Below are 18,963 nucleotides of genomic sequence, written 5' to 3' on the forward strand. Positions count from 1 at the left end.
CTAGTTTCAATTTTACTGCAAAAATATTTTAAAAATGTTACAGTTTCTTTGAAAATATATAGTGATGGGGAAGCATTAAGAATAAAAACTAGTAAATTAGTAGAAAAATTAAGTCAGTCAAGTATTGAAACTTTTTTTTCTATTGAATAAAAGACTGTAGGCTGGATAAAGTTAGTAACTCCCTTAAAGTAAGTATTGCTAGATGAGCAGATACGTATTTCTAGATACATAAGACTGCTTATTATTTTCTAAAAATACCCACAGAAAACTTATTTTCTGCTCTAGAAACAGTCCCATAAAAAAAGACACAATTTCCTTTAGAAAGCAAGGTACTATTTCTATGGTTAAAACCTTTATCCTAGTGAAATTAAAGTAGTAGTTCTCACTAACAATTTCATGTACCTCATCTCTGCAGAGACACATTGCAGGAAAAAAGGGCACAGACTGGTACCTCTGGTGAGCAGGGACCAGAATCATCCATGGAGGTTTATGTACCTCAAAGTGTTTGGCTCCCTGGCTGCAGGGGAGCAAGTACCTGCTGTCACTCAACTTCTTTCAGTCTGAGAAGTCTGGAAGCTGCAAAGACAAAACCTTTGAAGCAGTTATTTAGAATGGTTATTTTTCCCCAGCTGTTGCTGCCTATGCCCAAGCTTAGCTCTTTGAAGAAGTGCTCCTTAGACTCATTTTCTATCAAACAGGCCTAATGCCACGATGTCAAATCAAAGGTCATACTATACGACATATATTTCCTATAGCGGTTTCACTCCATTTATTGCCAGGTCATTTCTCAAAGAAGCAAGCAGCATTGGTTGAAACACTGGGAGTTTCTTTTGTTAAGCTTAAAAACACAAGTACTCGATAGCTCATGATAGATTAAAAAGTATCAAGGTATAGGCTAATCCAGAAAGCCTTCATGGACTTTTTACTCATAGCTTTGGCCTTAGAAAACTATGGATATTGTAAGTAATTTCCCCTTTTCTTATACAGTATGTCCACAGAGATCTTAACTCATACCTTATTAAAGTCCCAAGGCCTTCACTTTTCTGTTTTACTCTCACAACCAACTTGACATGGCACCTAGATAATAAATGCTGGATGAAGTCAGTTCAGTGAAACACACAACACTAGAAGCTTGAGCTGCAAAAAAGATGTTATAGTCAATAATAGCTGAACCAGAGGGGTAGCAGGTACCAGGTCTCGGGAGGTTCTGCAGCACCAGCTTGTACTGCAGCCTTCAAAGCAGAGTCCTTTGGCAACAGGACTCCCCAGAGACATCCAGTTTACTGGGGAAAGGGGCATCTGGGGATGCATGGTGGGGACAGGAGGACTACTCAGCTCACAAACTCCACTAAAAGCAAACCAAAGGTCAACTTATTGTGAGAGAAACTGAACTGTAATACTGAGTAGCAGAATTCCATGAATTATTTGAACGCTAATGTCCATTACCAGCTGAGGCACCCAAATATTCACTGTGGTACAAACTACTCTTCCAAATGGACTGAACAACAGCTCCACTGCTCAGATGTTAACTATTACATAGGCTGTGTTCTGTTTTTCCAGGATGATACTGCAGTGCCAGAATGTTTTCATTTGTAATTTAGTAGAAATCCTTGCCTTTTGACAGATATGAAAATGACTGCTGCATGTTTACTCCTGCCGGATGTCTTTGGAGATGATTCCAGTCTGTTTGTTGCAGTAAACGAGGAGGTAGGAGACAGAGTACCAGCAGCCTTGGTCTCTTTTCCTTCTATCAGCTCCCTGGGCACATCACCTGGTCTTTTGGTGGCTCAGCTTAGTTCCCTGAAAAAGGTGAAATTAGCCTGTTTTCTGAGTAGAAGGCAAATACTCATAGAAATACTAGCTAAATTCAAAGCAGTGTTATGAGGCTTACTTAATTCTCTGAACTGTTCATTTTAGCAATGCTGTGGCATCACTTGAAATGCCCTTCTTTTAATTTAGGTAAAGGCAGTGACACCAGTGTTGGAAGTAAAGAATCCCTTCAATGTGAATTCATGCGAGTTTGCACTGTATGTGGAAAGGGAAGAGCTGGCCCAGCTCGATGACTGCACTATGGCCCTGGCAGCACTAGTAGCTGCATTTCATGTATTCGACATCCCGTGCCCAAAGAGGATCCACAGGACACTAAAATTCCTGGAGTCCCTGGTATTTGAGGTGAGGAACCCAGCATCCCTGCCCATCCAGGTAAAGACAGGGCTGGAGGCACCCAAGTATCCAATATCTGATGGTGCACACAGCACTCATCTTGGGAGCATTTGATATTTTGTCAAAATAAATCCCTTTGTTGTGAAGATAAATCAGTGCCATTATTTCCAGTGGAAGTGTATGTATATTTAAATATGTTAAGAATGCCCTTTTTTTTATTGTACTGGCTACTTTAAAAAAAAACAACCACTTCAGCAGTTTTATTTAAAATGCAGATTTTAGTGAAGTCTAGAGATAATAAAATTTTCTAGATTACTTCATGTGTCATGTATTATTTTTCTATATGGAGCATTTGACAAATTCAGATAATATTTTGACTGTCAGAATTAAAAAAAAAACATATTGTGAGCCTATGTGAGCATATCAGTACTTCAGATGCTAATACAGTTAATGTTTTGAAGTGGCACAAATTAAAGATTACCATCACTTCATAATACTATGATCACTGAGAGCCTAATTTAATAATTTTTGTGGTTTAAAATGGTTGGCCTGACTTTTAATTTGCAGAATGATGAATTTTCACTACTTTCTCCTTGCATGAAACATTATTTTCTTTTGTTTTAACGTTAATCCTGAATTTGCTAAATAGGGTTTCTAAGATGAGCTCTGAAAGTAGCAAGAATGACTTATCCACAATGCTGCCATGTGCATTTGTAACCACAGCTTTGGTGCTTGAGAAAGAATGCCTCATTTTCTTTCTGAATTTGTTCCCCAGAACGCATTAGCCTTCTCCACATGATGACTCTCTCTCTGCCCACACAGAGCAGAGGCCCTCTCCTCTCTTTTTTCACAGCCTCCTCTTTTCCCTAACATGCTCCTCTTAACTTGTGCATGTCTGGAAATCCCAGGGGATACTGCCTGGCAGTGCACAGCTTTGGACAAGTGCCTGGCAATAAACAGTAGCAGCAGCCAGCAGACATAACCCATTGCGTTCATTAGAAATAAAAAATGGCTTTTTATTACACGCCTACGTTCTATAAGAGACCAATCTCCAACCAGTTCTAAAAATGTCAGTGTAGGCAAAGCACAATTCTTTAAACACTCAAACACACAGCCTGGAAGACTACAGAAGCTTTGTTAAAGCTTGGTTGTGCAGGGGTGACTTCAAGGTAGAGAATACAGTGGGAGATCCTCCTGTATGAGAGGAGATGGCTCCATTTAACGGCCAAACTCTCTTGCTAAAGTCTCAAGACTTTTCACATGGCTCCCATGGAAATGAGGGGACAACCTCGAGCAGTGTGATGGCCGGGCTACCTCCAATCCAACACACAAAACAAACCAACTGCCATTTTAAAGATTCAGTAGGTTTACCTGAATGTTTTTAGTTTCTAAGTGAATTTGTTGTGCGCAGTTTTTGTAACAGAGGTGGCTACACCCAGCTACCTCATCACATAGGATACAAAAGTAAGGATTATATATGCCCTCACTATTGTATGTGATAGCTGTATGAATAAAAAATTGGGCTCTTTAACACTTAAGTGAACGTTAGTCTACATCTTATAAACACTGTTAATTCAAACCCATTTCTTAAACCACAATACTTTGTAAGTAGGTGTATATAAAAATTCAGGGAGCTGCAAACATCCCCGAGTAATCTTTGTTGAGCTGCAAGTCTCCTCATTGGTTATCACTGCAGGCTATAGACCTGGCACACAAGAGAGACATAGAAGGTAAAGGAAAATAAACTACATGGAAGTACAGAATGAAAGAAAATGGAAGAATTTGACATTTTAGTGATCTGCTAGTGCAACTTCAGCTGCTGCCGGTGACAAAGTCCAGATCTATAAATGGCATTCTGACTATGATGGCAAGGGGCCTGTAAGCCTTAGAAGTAAGTGCCAAGGGAGAGGGCAAACAGGAGTAGCCAAGTTGCTCTATAAAACTCATGGCCACATTAAGCTACAGTGAGGAATTACTCCACAGTACCATCAGGAACAGCTGGGGTTCATGTGGGAATCCTGGGCACACACAAAGGTAACAGATGGCTCCAGTTCAGGTTTTATTGGTATTGTAGTACAATAAGAGTGCAATTTGAATGTACAAATATTCAACAAAATGTAAAAATATTATTTATGCAATGCTATGGAAGGAAAGTAACAGAGCAACACAACTTACTTCATACTGACCCTGTTTCACCTTGTATTATGGCAGGTACCAGTCACCTACACGATCTGGAAGGGGCATAGAGTTCTTGAAAACTTAAGAACTCCAGCCAAAGAACAGCCTAGCAAAATCTGTGGGAAGATGTAAAATTCTCCCAGCTCTGTGCAATGGAAATACTCTGTTCTCAGCTCTAAAGGCTGAGCAACTGCCCGCTGCAGCTCTAAAAAGAAGGCTGCCAAAAAGCTTGATCCAACTCTTCTCCCTTTTCTTTCAAAAGTAACATTCTGGAACAGTCCTTGGTATACAGGTAGCTAGGCTTTCTCCCATATAAAGTGCATCTGGTTTACATCTTATGTATATATACCAAGTGCAACGACTGTCCCTGACTTTCCCTGACAAATCATTATGATAATCCTCCAAGAAAGGAGGTTGCCTCACCCAAGTACCTGCTGGTAACATCTGCAGCCTGCTGATGACCCCGTGAAATGCATGCATTTTACACCCAGGATGCGCCAGGATGTGCCATCGACTAAAGGCATTTAAGCATCCTTTTCCTTGAGCTTTGTCTTTCCCCTTATGTTTTATTCATTTACAAATCAGACTTTTCATCTAGGAAGTGGTGAGTGAAGTAATTCTCCCACCACTGGGAAAACAAACCTATGTTGAATATGAAGTCAGAGTAGCATGGTTTTTCTCCACTGTTGTGGTAACTGTACTGGAGACTGAGAAGTGCAGACATGATTAAATGTAATTTCTGTTTTGCTAATCTCCTTGTCTCAAAATCCACCTATTTTCGTTCATGTGCTGAAGGTCTGTAGCAGGCTCCCGCGTAAAAGGCTGGGACTCTACTGCGCAGCATAAACAAAAAGTCTTCTGTGAAGTCAAACTTTATTTTTCAGTTGCAGCCTTCTCTACACTGGTCTTTTGATAAAATACATTAAAGATGCTGGTGGCAAAACTCACGTAACATTTCTGTAATCGTGCAAAAGTAAAAACATTCAGTTATTAAAAAAGCATTGTAATTTCAACCCCAACAAGGTTTGTTTTGTTACAAGCAAAAAGACAGTTTTATAATCTGTAAAGTTATATGCTGTAGCATAAAGTGTCACATATGTAACATTAAGTGTTTCATTTTTAAACTATGGCACAAATACATATTAGCCGTAACAGTCTCATCTGGCTACCTGTAGCCTAATTTTTGGCTAATCAGTTTTTCTTTTGATAGAATGAAGTAAAAGCTTCTGAAAAGTAAAATGGATACATGAAGTAGTATTCAAGAATCCTTAGAAAATATTAACGTTCCCTTATATAATACAGCATAAATAATTTTTCTTGAATTTTCTTGATGTCCAGAGAAAGTTAGGGATCCTAACCATCCATGAGAATTAGCGCCATTGGTTTGGTAAATAAGACCAGCTGACTCAGTTGTTACACAGTACCTTCTCAAAAGCTTGAACACTTCCCAGAAGGATTCAGATATGTACTGGCTCTAGGAGAATATAAATAGTCCACCAGTGCTCTTCCTTTCTGAGAGTCCTTAGTCAACAGTTCTAGTGAGTCTTTGTGCTTTGAATAAAACATGAGCTCCAGTGGAGAAAGCTGGCTCCTGCACATTTTCCATTATCTTCAAAGTTCATTGTGTGAGTTTTTCTCTGCAGCTTTGAACATCAGAATGGAATTAAAGATTTTTAGGGCTGGTCCCAGTTTAATGCTCATTATTTTCACTATGTCTGATTGGGTCATTAGCAGAAATGCTTCTCCATCAATTTGCTTTAAAAGAAAAACACAAAGCTATTAATAGGTCTGACAGTGCAGTAGTATAGACGGTTTCAGAAAACATGAAAAGTCCCAGCAATTTCAGACAATGTAAAGGACTGTCTGAATACAAACATTTTCAAATGCTTTGAAGAGAGCTTTGACTTCAACCTTTTAGGCAGATCAGCTAGTCCAAAAGAACAGGATGATCTTCCTTCTGCTTGAAAACAACTGTCTGGCTAATTTTTAGCTAAACAATTCTCATTTTCATACTGACAGTTTAAAAGCTATTGGAAAGTAAAATGGGTAAATGAAGTATAATTCAACTGTACCAAAGCACAGCACTGCTCTTTAACCTCTTAGCTATTCCTTTTATGCAAGCCTCCACAGACAAAGCTGCTGGATTTCACTCCCAGCTACAGAGCTGGAACCCCCTTAAGGCCACCACTTTCTGTTCATTAAACAATAAGTTAAAATGAATTTTGATCCCACATGAAAACAGGGGCCAGGCTACATAAAACTGCCTCTTTGACACGAACACAATAGAACTTTTAAAAACGTGGAGTATTTTTTTTCTGCCAGCTTAGTAGTGTTGCTATTTTAGTAAACAATAAAAGTGAACATTCTCCTGTAAGCAAATCATTCTGTCAGCAGGAGTCCTAAATCTGAGCATGAAGAGACCCAAGGTTCTCCTTTCCAAGGGCTTCAATGGGGCCAACATTTTCTGTATATACTTCAGGTCACTTAGGTACCTAGAGGTAAGTTTTCAGTGGAACCTAAGCTGGATAGCTATACATAAAAGGCAACTGTGGTTAAACCAGGAGTACTGATTAGGCTTAAAAATACTAACCTGAGATAAAAACAGTGTAAGTTTCTGTAGGACTAGAAAACAAACTTTCTGAATCAGACACACTGCAAAGGAAACCCGCAAGGTATATCCCAGCACTGTAAGTTGAGGAACACTGCAGTCAGAACAGCATCACGTGTCACTGCAATTACTTTCTACTCATTTTGTACACAAAGCCAGACTTGGTGGGCTCAGAACCTGAAGTGTGTGAAGCTGGGTGTGCCCAGATAAAAAGCTGCAGCATCTTAAAATAAGCAGGATGAGGGTTCATTTCCATAGCAGAAGTTTGAGCCAGCATCTTCTTCCTACTGAAAGACCTACTGATGTCAGCCAGACCATGCCAGTTACTAGTCACAGAGGAAGCCGGAGGCTGAATTCTGAAGAGGGAAAGTATTTTCTTACATCTCTGAGAACAGAAGCGTTAAGGATTCATCCACCTCCATGGCACTTGCCACTTGCTGACTTGATTAGCAATATGCCAGCTTTTATTCTTAAACTCATTGATGAGACACCCTAAGTGACACAGGGGATGATCTAGCCTTGCATACCTGCTGCAACCATAAAACGCCCAACATTTGAGCAAGTGCAAAATGCCCGGAGATTCAGCCTGTTCGTCCTTTGATATGCAGCCGTATTAGCCATTACAATCTACAGCACAGCCTGAAAACTTGTTGCAGGAGATTGGCAGGGCCATCTGTGTGCATTTTTCTCAGGAGGTGCCTTCTCAAGTCTAAATACCACAATTATTCTTCACTTGAAAGGCTGGCTGACTCAGCCTATTCACGTTGTCTGGCTGGGATAAGCACCTCAACTATTCACTATGGCATCTGTGATCAAACTACCTTCTTCAAACTAAGCATTAACAGGAATAACAAACTTCTGAGCAGAAAAGAAAAAGCCAACCTAGTTTAAAATGGCCTATTGTACCTAAAAGCCATATCCATTTCTAATGACAACTTTGGAACAACAATCTTCTCAGATACTAGAAATGCAAACCTGGCATGCTCAGAAACTGAATAATGCCCCTTTGAACTTCATCAGAACCTTCAGATCTTCTCAATTCCTGCTCACTCAAATCATATTCATAAATTGACTATATGAGGAGGAAGAGATCAGGAGCCAAGTGTGATCAGACAAGATGCAAGGAGTTACGTTGAACCACTGTTCTGCTTTATTTTACTTATTAACATCCTGCAGAACTAAAATTACATACCTGCTTATTAATTTTCTCAGACCAGATTAAGAGACAACAGTGGTCAATCAGAAAGTTCCTAAGTAATTTCAATTGGCAGGAAAAAAGCTAGAAAAGCACAAGAGACCTCACTGACACTTTTCTTTCCTCCCACTTCAATAGCTGCAAACCAACCTAATCTTCCATACATTTGCATCTGACTTTAAACAATGTGGTATTGGAATTGTTTGCCCAGGAAGGTGGTGGAGTCACCATCCCTGGCGGTATTTAAGGAGGTATCTGAATTTACAGGGTTACAGTGATAATGCTGGGTTCAGGGTTGGACTTGATGATTTATAGGTCTCTTCCAACCGTGACAATTCTGTGATTCTATGCACTTCATCCTACTTCTTTATATGCATTTTTAGTTATGACATAAAATTAGTATTTCCACCAAGCTTTGTACTCTGTGTCTTTTTGAAATAAAATTCACCCACCTCATCTTTAAACACCTTGCCATGTTCTTCACATCCTGGTAAACTCCGTATAAACTCAGAGACCTATCACCAAAGCATACAACAGAAGATTTATTAAGACCTGTGTTTTCTCAAAACGGTCTTTATGATTGACAATCATTAAAGTCTTTCAGCTATTGTTTTTATAGCCTCATATTTGATGTTCCACCTTCTTCGGTAAGTGCATGGAGTCATGTAGATGGGTGTCTAAGGACAGGATTCACAAAATCAGCAAACTTAAGGAATACATCCCACTCTAGTCCACAGGACTTTTTTCAAAGTCCATGCTTCTTTTTTTCTCTGATTAGAGGAGATCTGACTGCCTCAGGTACAGATATGTGCTTCTGAAAGTAAAGCAGTGACAAGACTGCCAGTGCAAGCATTATTGCATACTTGAACAGAGGCAGGGCTCTAATCTTAAAATCAGGTGTTATGGCCTGACCATACCCATACCATTCCTCTCTGGACTATATTCTCACCCTCCAAAGCAGTGTGCCACATCCAAACTATGAACCAGGAAGAGCTCTTGGTTCATGTTGACCCCTAAACCATTCCTCAGAACATCTGTGTGGGTACTAGCTATTAGTAGTGTAGACTGTGAGCACTTGATATGCTGGGCCATACATTTAGCACTTTTCTTTCCCTTCCCTTATTAATGCCAGTTAATACGTTTTTATATACATACACATATTTATCTGTATCTATACACATATGAATTAACACTTCTGCTTCCAGGCTGGAAGGCAGCAGAACAGGCATTTTGGGGATCAGTTACATCAGGTCTGCTGAGTCTAATCCTCTGAGTACTAATATATTATTCTTAATATATGGGAGTAATCTAAACCTCTGAATCAACCTTCAAGGGCAGTGGTAGTAAGACAGAAAAGATAAAGGGTGAACCTACCTCATCAGTACTCCACTTAGAAACTTTACTGGCTGGAATTCCAGCTACACTTGGAAGGAGCTTGCTCTGCTGTTCCCAGCGCAAGGGTAGGCCAGGGATTTGCAGCTTGGAAGACACAATAACTGGTTGAGAAAGAAGCCTCTGTGCGCTGGGTTCTTCAACAACTTCAACAACAGGAAGCAATAAACAAGCATTAAATCCTTCAGTCAACAATGAAATCAGTCACAGTAAAGGCACGTTCATTTCTATTGATAGATATGGGCCTGCCTACACAAGCTGTACAGTTTTGACTACACCAAAATTAGAGTACCATGAGCATTCTTCCACTAGTATGACTATCATTATATTGGCTCTATATAAATATAACTACTCTTTACTTTCAACAAAACACAATTCTATGACAACTGTTAGCATACCACACCATAGGTCAAATAATTTAAAATATTTTAGTACAATAAATCACACACATATTTAATAGTCGTACAGCAGTACAAGAATTAACTTAATTCCAGGGTTGAGCTGTTATAAATTCATGAAGAGCAGAAATGCACTGCTACAAAATTCCAAGTGAATCAGTTATACAGTTCCGGCCCACGCAACATTTATGGCTCATTCACAAGAAAAAGTTTTTCAGTTCTTCTGAGGAAAAAAAATCACAAATGTCTGCAAATTCTCTGCTTTAATTGAATGGTTTTTTTGGAAAGTAACATTTAACTCCTTCATGCTGAGTTTTATCTTACTCATCCATAATGGAAGGGATGATCTCCCACCCCCCTGGCCTCAAAGGTAACGTACTGGATGAGAGGGTGTCTTCAGCCACATGCTGCTGTTGCTGCTGTTGTCTGGATAAAAGCAGCAATCGCAGATGTGCGTAGGAGGAAAGAGCGAAGAGGCATGCCTCGAATGATGTCAAAATGCTTAAGACATCTATGTTCATTTAAATCCGTTGGAAATGCACAGTGAGGCTCCTCTAGAATATATAATATGGCCAATATAGGATGTTATTACACTTGCTTAGGCTGTTCTGCTCCTCTGGTTTAATTTTTTGTTACTTTCAAGACTTATCCTCATTTTATACCGATGTCTATTATTCAGAAGTTGGCTGATAAGCCATTTAGTCAGCACTGTCAGCCTACTCATCAATTTTTTTTAAACAGACTCCTTGATTTTTTACTATCATCATACTCTCACTCTTGGAAGTGAGTTCTCTAAGTATCTGTTTACATTTCACTGTTGTTCTTCAAATGTTCTTTAGAGACTCTAATACTAGTAAAAGTCTCAGTGAGAAAAGAATGAGTCTTGTAAGGCAGCAAGCATGCTGAATGTAAAGCCTATTTTACGGAATAGTATCTTTTTAATTGTTCCCTTGAATCTCATTCCCATGCTTATCCTCTGACTTTTTCATTCTAAAAAAGATCTCTTAATAGTTGAACATAAGTATTTCACTATTTTTCTGTCTTTCATTCACAAAACATATAATACATTGATACTGCCATATAAATAGCAGACTACAATACTGTGTGAAGATAATATCACACAAATTATACCCCATATTCACACATCTAAACAAATTGTACATAACAGCATATAGGTACATGCATAGCAGCAATGACAGCTGAGGTTATTTATGTCTCTGTTTTCAATACTTTACAGCTGTGTCAAACCCTAACAGTACCAGATGAAAAATCTATGCTGGTCATCTGTCCATGCTTTGGGCTTTAAATTTCAAGCAAACACAGGTCAGCTGTTTATGAATGAGGTTAGCAGGAAATAAGTTAGCTAAGGTGACACTGCAAAATGCCATCTACTCACATTCATCATCATGTACTTCATCTACTCACATTCAAGAGCTCTATTTACTGACATGGAAAAGAACGCAATACCTAATGCCTTTGAGGATTTGGACATAAATAAATAACTCTGCTCCTCAGCCTATATGGTATCTGCCTCACAGATAAGATGAAGAGGACGAAAGGACCACGTAAAGTGCCAATTTACCCAACTAGATGGGAGGAAAGAAAAACTAAAAGTCTCTAACCCTGCAGCAGGTATAACCACGTCACTGACAAAAGGAAGTTTAGGCTTAGTGTGGGTAACCTTCTTGTAACAGAAAGTCCAAACCACAGCATTTTGGCTACCATCTATGTCTGTAACACCAGACATCTGAAAGTTGTCTCATTCTCTTGTACTCTTTGCTCTGCAAGCCCTGCTTCCCATTGAGAGGCAATCTCTGTTTCTGGGCCAGGGAAAACAGGACACGTACTCAAACTTATGTCTCAATTGGGACATTTAGGAGAGGAGTAACTCGAGGCGCACCAAAGGTTAGCCAGTTTCATCACAGAGCCACAAACAGCTTCTTGAACCATTTAAGTGACTGAAGAAACAAAATCTCCTTGCCAGCTTCACACGAGATAGCAGTCAGAGGCAGTAAGTTCACACTTTTAAACCTGACCCATTATCTGCTGACATTTTGCTTCAGCATCAGCCTACTTGCCTTTACGTTCTTCTTCATACTTTATGTCACCTCGTTATCCTTCTCTCTGAACTATATCATTCGTAATCCATCTCTATCTTCTTAGCGAGAACAAAATATAACCTTACATTTCAAAGAAGCTAAACAGCAAATACTTTCTAGCATTAACAAGAGACCATTAACACTGCTCTATTTCCTCCTGCACGGTTCTAGTCCTTACCATGTATAAAGTTTTTAAGTGCAAAATTTATGTCCATAAAAAAAAGTTAGTATGAACGGACCATGATTTCCGTGTAGTTCTTCACCTCCAAATAATCTTTCTCCAAAAAAGGGAAGATAGCAGTACACATTTATAAAGTTACCAGTAGAGAACTAGTCAAGAGAGCATGGCAAAAGCAGGCTGAAGAATAATTATGTAAGTGACAGGCAGAAAAAATAAGGCAACAAGCACGGGTACCAAGAGTCACAGTTCCCAAAAACCACAATTATTTTATCTTGAGCTTTCCATGAGTATGATAGCAAGAACTCAATGACCCATTTTCATCCTACAGATTAAGTATTATGGCACATTTAAACACATAACAACACAACATTACATTTATAAAAAGGACAACTTTTCTAGACAGTAATGTAAGAAAGTGTTCTATTTTCATAAATCTTATTATGCAAGAACCTAACAAGCAGAGCTTGTTGGTGAAACTTTATCCAAATAGTCAATTCTGTCAAACTCAAAATGCTTCACAAAATCAGGTCAGTTTTCTTAGAATTAAAAAAGAATTCCAGACCATTTAAAATGCTCCCAACTATTTGAATTTTTTTTCTCTTTTGTATAATGCAAAGTCAAATAAAAACTGCATGCTTCCTTTCTGCTGAAACAAAATACTTAAAATGACCAAAACCTCTCTTTCTTTATTTGCTTTAGAGACTTTCTTCTTTTAATGCTTCATTTTCTCTAGAATTCTGAACTACATCATGTTTCAAAACACCATAACACCTTTTTCACAGCTCTTACAACAGATGGAATCTCTCACACTTTACACATTCTAAGTGCCTCTTAGATCTATCTCAAAAGTGCTGGCAGATAAATGATATTTTAAGATTTAAAAAAAATGCATCAGAGGTTAATAATTAAAAATAAACCACTACCTTAATTTTATTTTTATGCAATGCTCTACTAGTCTCAAAGAATTTTCTGAATTTTACAAAGATGAGATCACTCAGAAGGTAAGATACACAGCCTTTAAAGAACCACAGTTACTCAAGATCTATGAATTTTGATGAAAGCCTTATAACCTTTGTGTTGTTGCACAAAAATTGCTGAATAAAATCTAAAAATTTAAGGAACTAAGACTAGGAAATTAAGACATTTAGCTTTGTACTGACCTTGCATGAGTTAATAAAATACTAAAGCAAAAGCTGCACTGAAACAATGCACTGACTCAATCCAGTAACTAGCTTGACATATTAAGTTTCACACTCACAAAATAATTATCAAATATAAGACTGTGATGTTCTGCATTTGTGCTGCATTCTTTCTGAACAATGAGGATAAAAATGAATAATGAACAGCTACCTCAATCTGCCCAACTGGATCTGTGAACAGCCAAGAGTTTTGACAGAGCAGTACATACAACCACACAGAATCACTGAACGAAAGCACAGTCCATGTTGGAAGAGGCCTTTGGAGACCATAGGATGCAACCTTCTGTTAAGAGCAGGGCATTAGACTAAGTTACCCAGGGCCCTGTCAAGCCAAGTCCTAAAGATTTTCAGCAAGAAAGATTCCACCTCTTTTCTGAGCTGCCTATTCCAGTTTTTCTCAGGGTGAATAGTTTCTTCCTTATATTGACACAGAACTTCCCTGAAGCAACTTCTGTCCATTCCCTTTTTCCCACCACTGAGCAGCCTGGAAGAGAGCATACCTCCATTTTCTCTGTAACTACCTTTTAGTCACTGAAGGACCGAGACTACATTGCTCCAAGACTTCCTGTCCCAAATTCTTTCAACGTTTCCTCACATGTCAAGTCCTCCACTGGACTGTCTCCAGTTTTTCAGTGAGGTAAAAATTTTAGCAATTCTTTAACACTCATGAAAAAATAAACAGTCTGCTCTGCATATGGGCTGCTGGAAAGTATCAGACTGCACAGAAGACTGTTAAGAAATTTTCCTGTCTGACCAACCAGGATCCACTCTGGCAGTCACCCTCAACAAGACTGAGGCTGGGCTGAGTAAGTGAATGTTATACTTTTACAACTTGGACTGGCTTAATTACCTATTTTTAAAAGTCATTGGAAAAACATTCTTAAATTGAAATTTTTTATATCAGTATTTATTTTGCACTCCTCTTTACAACTGTGATAAAATTCTTGGCAAAGCCTTTGATAATTATAAGATAAAGAAACAGTGTTCAAAGTGTTGCTGTCAAGAAATTTTTGGACACAAATAGTGAATGCGGAAAATAAATCGTAATGAGAATTCTCATAAATAAGTTTCATGAGAATTTCAAGGAACATCACACTGCTTCAATTCTGCAGATTTTAATATGAAACAAATGAAGTACTGGCAATTTACCTTTAATTTCATTTGAAATTAGCAGGTTATTTTCTGTCTCCTCATCTTCACATTCTTTGTTCTTTATGGTGTCCTTTGTTTGTAATACTCCACTGAGGAAAATAAGATGTTCAATTTTCATTAATACATCATAAAAATCACTAAGCATGATGACATCTCTTGCTAACAATGCTATTAACACACCAGGATTCCCACATAAAGGATGCTGTATCACCATAAAATAAAAAAACAGAGAGGATGTAATTTCTGACTTGATTTCCGGTATGACTACAGGCACGAATTTCGCGAAGTCTCAAGAATGCTGTAAACTAAGATTATGTAAATCACATCAACACATTTGACTTCATAATTGAAACTGGAAAATATACAAATAAAGGCAGTGGATGTGTCCACAGCACAAGACAGGAAGCGTAAACCCACATATATACCTGCATGTCCTACAAAGCCTTACTGGTTATCCAGGCCATTTTCAGGAGCTGTCTGAAATAACATCTAATATTTCTCTGCCCAACCTTCATCTCCACCCGACATCAACTCCTTTACTATACTGACACCCTATTGTGCAGCAGTTAAATGATCCTACTGAAAATATCTGTATTCCTTTGTATGTTTTTGCATTACTTCTTACCCAGCTAGAAAAGTCACTCTTTACCTGCTGCCTGTGGCTGCTCCCTCAGCTTTGCCAGCCCAAATATTTGCAGAGGGAACATCTTCCCCCTATTGAGAAAAACTGGGCAAGAGAGGTGGAAATAAGAGAATTTCTCAAGGTGGGTCTGGGTGCATTTGCATCTTAAAATCAGCCCTTGGGAAATTCCTTTTTAAACTCTGCCTTCAGAAGGTATTCCCAGCCTCGTTTCTTACAGACATGAAGCTGATATGAGCTTGCTGACATTACGTGTGTATTTCCTTGTGCTTTTAAGAACTTGAGAACACTTTGGCCAAGTCTTACTAAACCATCACAGATGCAGAGCTCTCGGCAATACTAAGTACATAATGAGCATTTTCTAAAAATAGGCAGAAATCTTAGAGTCAAGACTACAAGAAAGCCTACTACTATATGAACGGATGCTTCACCTACGTACCAGAGAAGCAGTCAACAAGAACCTCTTTACAAATGTCACAAACACAGATAAAAAGCCAGTCTAGACTAACACCTTGTTAGACACCAAGATTAGCTAACCCCAAAACATAAATCCACAGAAGAAACAGACTTGTTTAATTCCACTGTTTACATTTATGCTATTAAATATCATTTCTATATTATATACAAGAAAGCATTTGTCATTAAATCAACTAGGAGCTTCGAGGTCCCTGACATCAATAATAATGTAATTAACACACTATTAATAGTGAAAAAATGAACACTGAACACAGCAAATCAGAAAATCCAGCCTTTGTAGTATAGCAAACAATGCCAGTGGAATGCGTATAGCAGGCATGCCTTCTTGTGCCACAAAGGCCTCTTTCACAGTATCTTCATCAGAAACATTACCTTGACTTATTTACCTAAAAATTATTTTCCTAACTCCACAAACACAGACAACTTCTAAAGTAACCTGCTACAAAGTAGTGCAATTGATCCAAAGGCAAAGGAAATGACAACTGTAATTCAACGTGAGGAAAAGAGATCACCAAAACCTGTGAGGAAACAGGTACCTCCCTATTTTCCTGAAGACGATTTTCATAGCAACATGCATCCCGAAATTTTACCTCACTCGTTAAATAGAAGATAGTAGCATGAATTGAAGGTTTTGGGGAAAAGGTTAGAAGACAAATGGAATTGCCTTTTAAGAAGCAGTATAATTTGATTCCCAAGTGTGAGTGTTCACCTTCTTTCACCGTAAAGATTTCCAGAGTGGAATTCCTATTACAGGGAAATTCTTTTGCTACTTGGAAGATTCTTTAAAATTAAACTTGAATATGCTATAGGCATGTAATTTTTATACTGAATTTTCATTCTAGGAACATTCCAGAGGGACAGACAGCAAGCAGTAATTACATACATAATTCTGCAAACCAAAATATTCTAGTATAATTGTTTGATGCACAGAAAGCTCAAAAAAAAAAAAGAAAAAAGAAAAGGAACAAGTGGAACTGGAGATTAGCTGACTACCACTTAGATTTAACACAACATAATAAAACTCATGTCTGGTTTCCTGTGTGGTTGGATCCTCAACCAAGGACTTCTTTGAAACAAGAGATTACCTGGAATATGAAGGTATACACAACTGAACTGAAGTCAAACAGAATTATACCCACACTGTGAACTCAGCAGCTAAAGAGCACACAAGTGTATGTATCTATGTCGTCAATTATGCATGTGTACTTTGAATACACATCTAAAAAGATCCACTGGGTACTGAAATAACCAGATGCTCAATATTTTATAACCCAAGCAGTTCATATATACCTAATGTTGTGAACATTATTTTTTATGCCCTTTTCAAAGGAAGATTACTCATCTGAAAGACTTCTATGACTATGCTGGATATGTAATGAATATGGAAAGCTAGATGATAAAATGCAGACAGTCATCAGTGTATTCAAACAGTTCAAATACAAACTGAGAAGTCTCTGGGTAGTTCAAAGTTGGCACAGGACTGTTAATTCTCTTAATGAAAATGACTCAACAATGAACAGACAGCACATGTATTGGTTATCTTAGGTCTTCCAAGGATAACACCCTCTATAAAAATCAAAGACAACAAAAAAATTTTCTTCAATTAATTGTAAGAGATAGTCTGTAAAGCCTAAGTATATTTAAAAAAAAAAAAAGGTGAATTTACTATAATGATGGTTAAAATGATGAATGACAACTATTTTGTAACACAGGTTATTTCAAAATTACACTTGAAACTGTCTTTTTCTTTTTCTGCTTATATTCACCTGAGTATGACTACTTTATGCTGCTTATTTGTAGCATAAAAATTATACCAACACTGCTTGATGCTCCTACTAGAACTTTTCCAATATAACTTGAACACTATAATCCGATTGAAATAACATCAAAGAATGTTTTAAAGAAAAGCTGGCCAAAACTAAAAAGATGCAAAAAGTTAGACACTAAATTTAGGATAGGTCTTTGCAACAAAGGAAACAATTAATAATAGTCCAGAAAAGAAAACTATCTAGTGGAAAAAGGAAAGGAAATCATAAAACACTGCCAGATTTGGTTAACCCAATTTGAAAAACAAGTTTTAAAAAATATCTTGCAGTGTTTTCAGAGGATTTAATTCATGGAATATCCTGAGTTGGAAGGGACCCATAAGGATCATCGAAGTCCAATCCTTAAAAAACAGTTAAGTTTCAATCATCAGCTTTACTGTGGGTTATTTATCATATAATACCAACTCTCCAATGTTTGTCTCTCGAGACACTATTATTGCTAACACAGTTCATATATTATGAGCACAAAATAACACCACATGTAAATATATAACACATAACACTTCTTGTTCCAGGGTATCATCTATTTCTGTATGAAAACAGCCAATAAAATAAAGCAGCGATACCATAACTAATTAAAAATGTAGGGAATCCTATTGCCTCACATATTTACCCCATGAAAATACCCAATTGCATCTTTTAACTTCAAAAATAACTTTTTTTATACTATAAATATTATTTTCCAGCGCAAGCTTGGAAACTATCTCATGTTATTTTCTGTCAAAAATGTACTCCAGGTGCTGAAAGTTAAGGAACTACTTTTAATTTTCCCACATTTCTACGTGTTTATTCATACACAATAACATATTTGCACACAGACCTAGGAAGAAGGATCTCAACTTCCAATAACTGATCTGTATTGTAGGTATTTTTCCTCTCGTCTGATACATGTTTCTTATTTATTATATACGTTGTGATACTCCCTTTCCCCCTATTTCTAATATAAAGACAGATGAAGAACTTCCATCTCCTTCCCTGCTGCTTTGAAGAATTCCACAGACAAATTACTGGACTGCATTGCCTGGTAAGTTACATTTTATACACTGACTGACTCCAAACAACCAATAGGTTGAAAGGAATTGAGAGTTACCCAGGTGCCTTCTTTTCTTTCACATTGCATAAGAGGGGCTTCTTGCAAGGAGATTTACTTTCTGCATCTTCCAGCTTAGTTGTTTCTGGTCCAGTCTTCCCAGATGGTCGATTGTGAGCCAAAGATTTCACACCTACGTGACCAGGGCTGGGGCATTTTCTGTCACTGTTTAAAACAAATTAACACAGTTTAAAAGTTGAAGCAGCTAAGCTGTTGTTTAAGTTATTTTCTCTATAGAGAAAAAGTCATTAGTATAACAGAAGACATACAAGGTGGGTTTTTTTGTTTTAAGAAATACACCAATACTTGCCACCAAGAAAATTGTATACCTGGGATTTTCAGAAATCACAATACAGAACCCTCTT

General features: G+C 37.8%; 2 protein-coding genes across 10 annotated transcripts in view; one reads left to right on the forward strand and one right to left on the reverse strand.

Moving 5' to 3' along the window:
* Positions 1–2,476, forward strand: part of SAMD3 (sterile alpha motif domain containing 3) — a 37,341-nt gene extending 34,865 nt beyond the window's left edge. Inside the window, exons 9-10 of the mRNA XM_064649520.1 lie at positions 1,625–1,707; positions 1,960–2,476. Coding sequence (XP_064505590.1) covers positions 1,625–1,707; positions 1,960–2,277 — 401 coding nt within the window. The 3' untranslated portion in view covers positions 2,278–2,476. The remainder of the gene's footprint in view (positions 1–1,624; positions 1,708–1,959) is intronic.
* Positions 2,477–4,209: 1,733 nt separating this feature from the next.
* L3MBTL3 (L3MBTL histone methyl-lysine binding protein 3) overlaps positions 4,210–18,963 on the reverse strand; it is a 75,218-nt gene continuing 60,464 nt past the window's right edge. For all 9 annotated transcript variants that reach the window (XM_064649510.1, XM_064649511.1, XM_064649512.1 and 6 more), the window contains 5 exons: positions 18,599–18,763; positions 14,563–14,654; positions 9,519–9,682; positions 8,597–8,659; positions 4,210–6,096 (listed from right to left, as the gene is read on the reverse strand). In XM_064649510.1, coding sequence (XP_064505580.1) covers positions 5,953–6,096; positions 8,597–8,659; positions 9,519–9,682; positions 14,563–14,654; positions 18,599–18,763 — 628 coding nt within the window. In that variant the 3' untranslated portion in view covers positions 4,210–5,952. The remainder of the gene's footprint in view (positions 6,097–8,596; positions 8,660–9,518; positions 9,683–14,562; positions 14,655–18,598; positions 18,764–18,963) is intronic.

This window comes from Pseudopipra pipra, chromosome 3 (genome assembly GCF_036250125.1).
Source record: "Pseudopipra pipra isolate bDixPip1 chromosome 3, bDixPip1.hap1, whole genome shotgun sequence".
In the NCBI taxonomy this organism is placed as follows: Eukaryota; Metazoa; Chordata; class Aves; order Passeriformes; family Pipridae; genus Pseudopipra; species Pseudopipra pipra.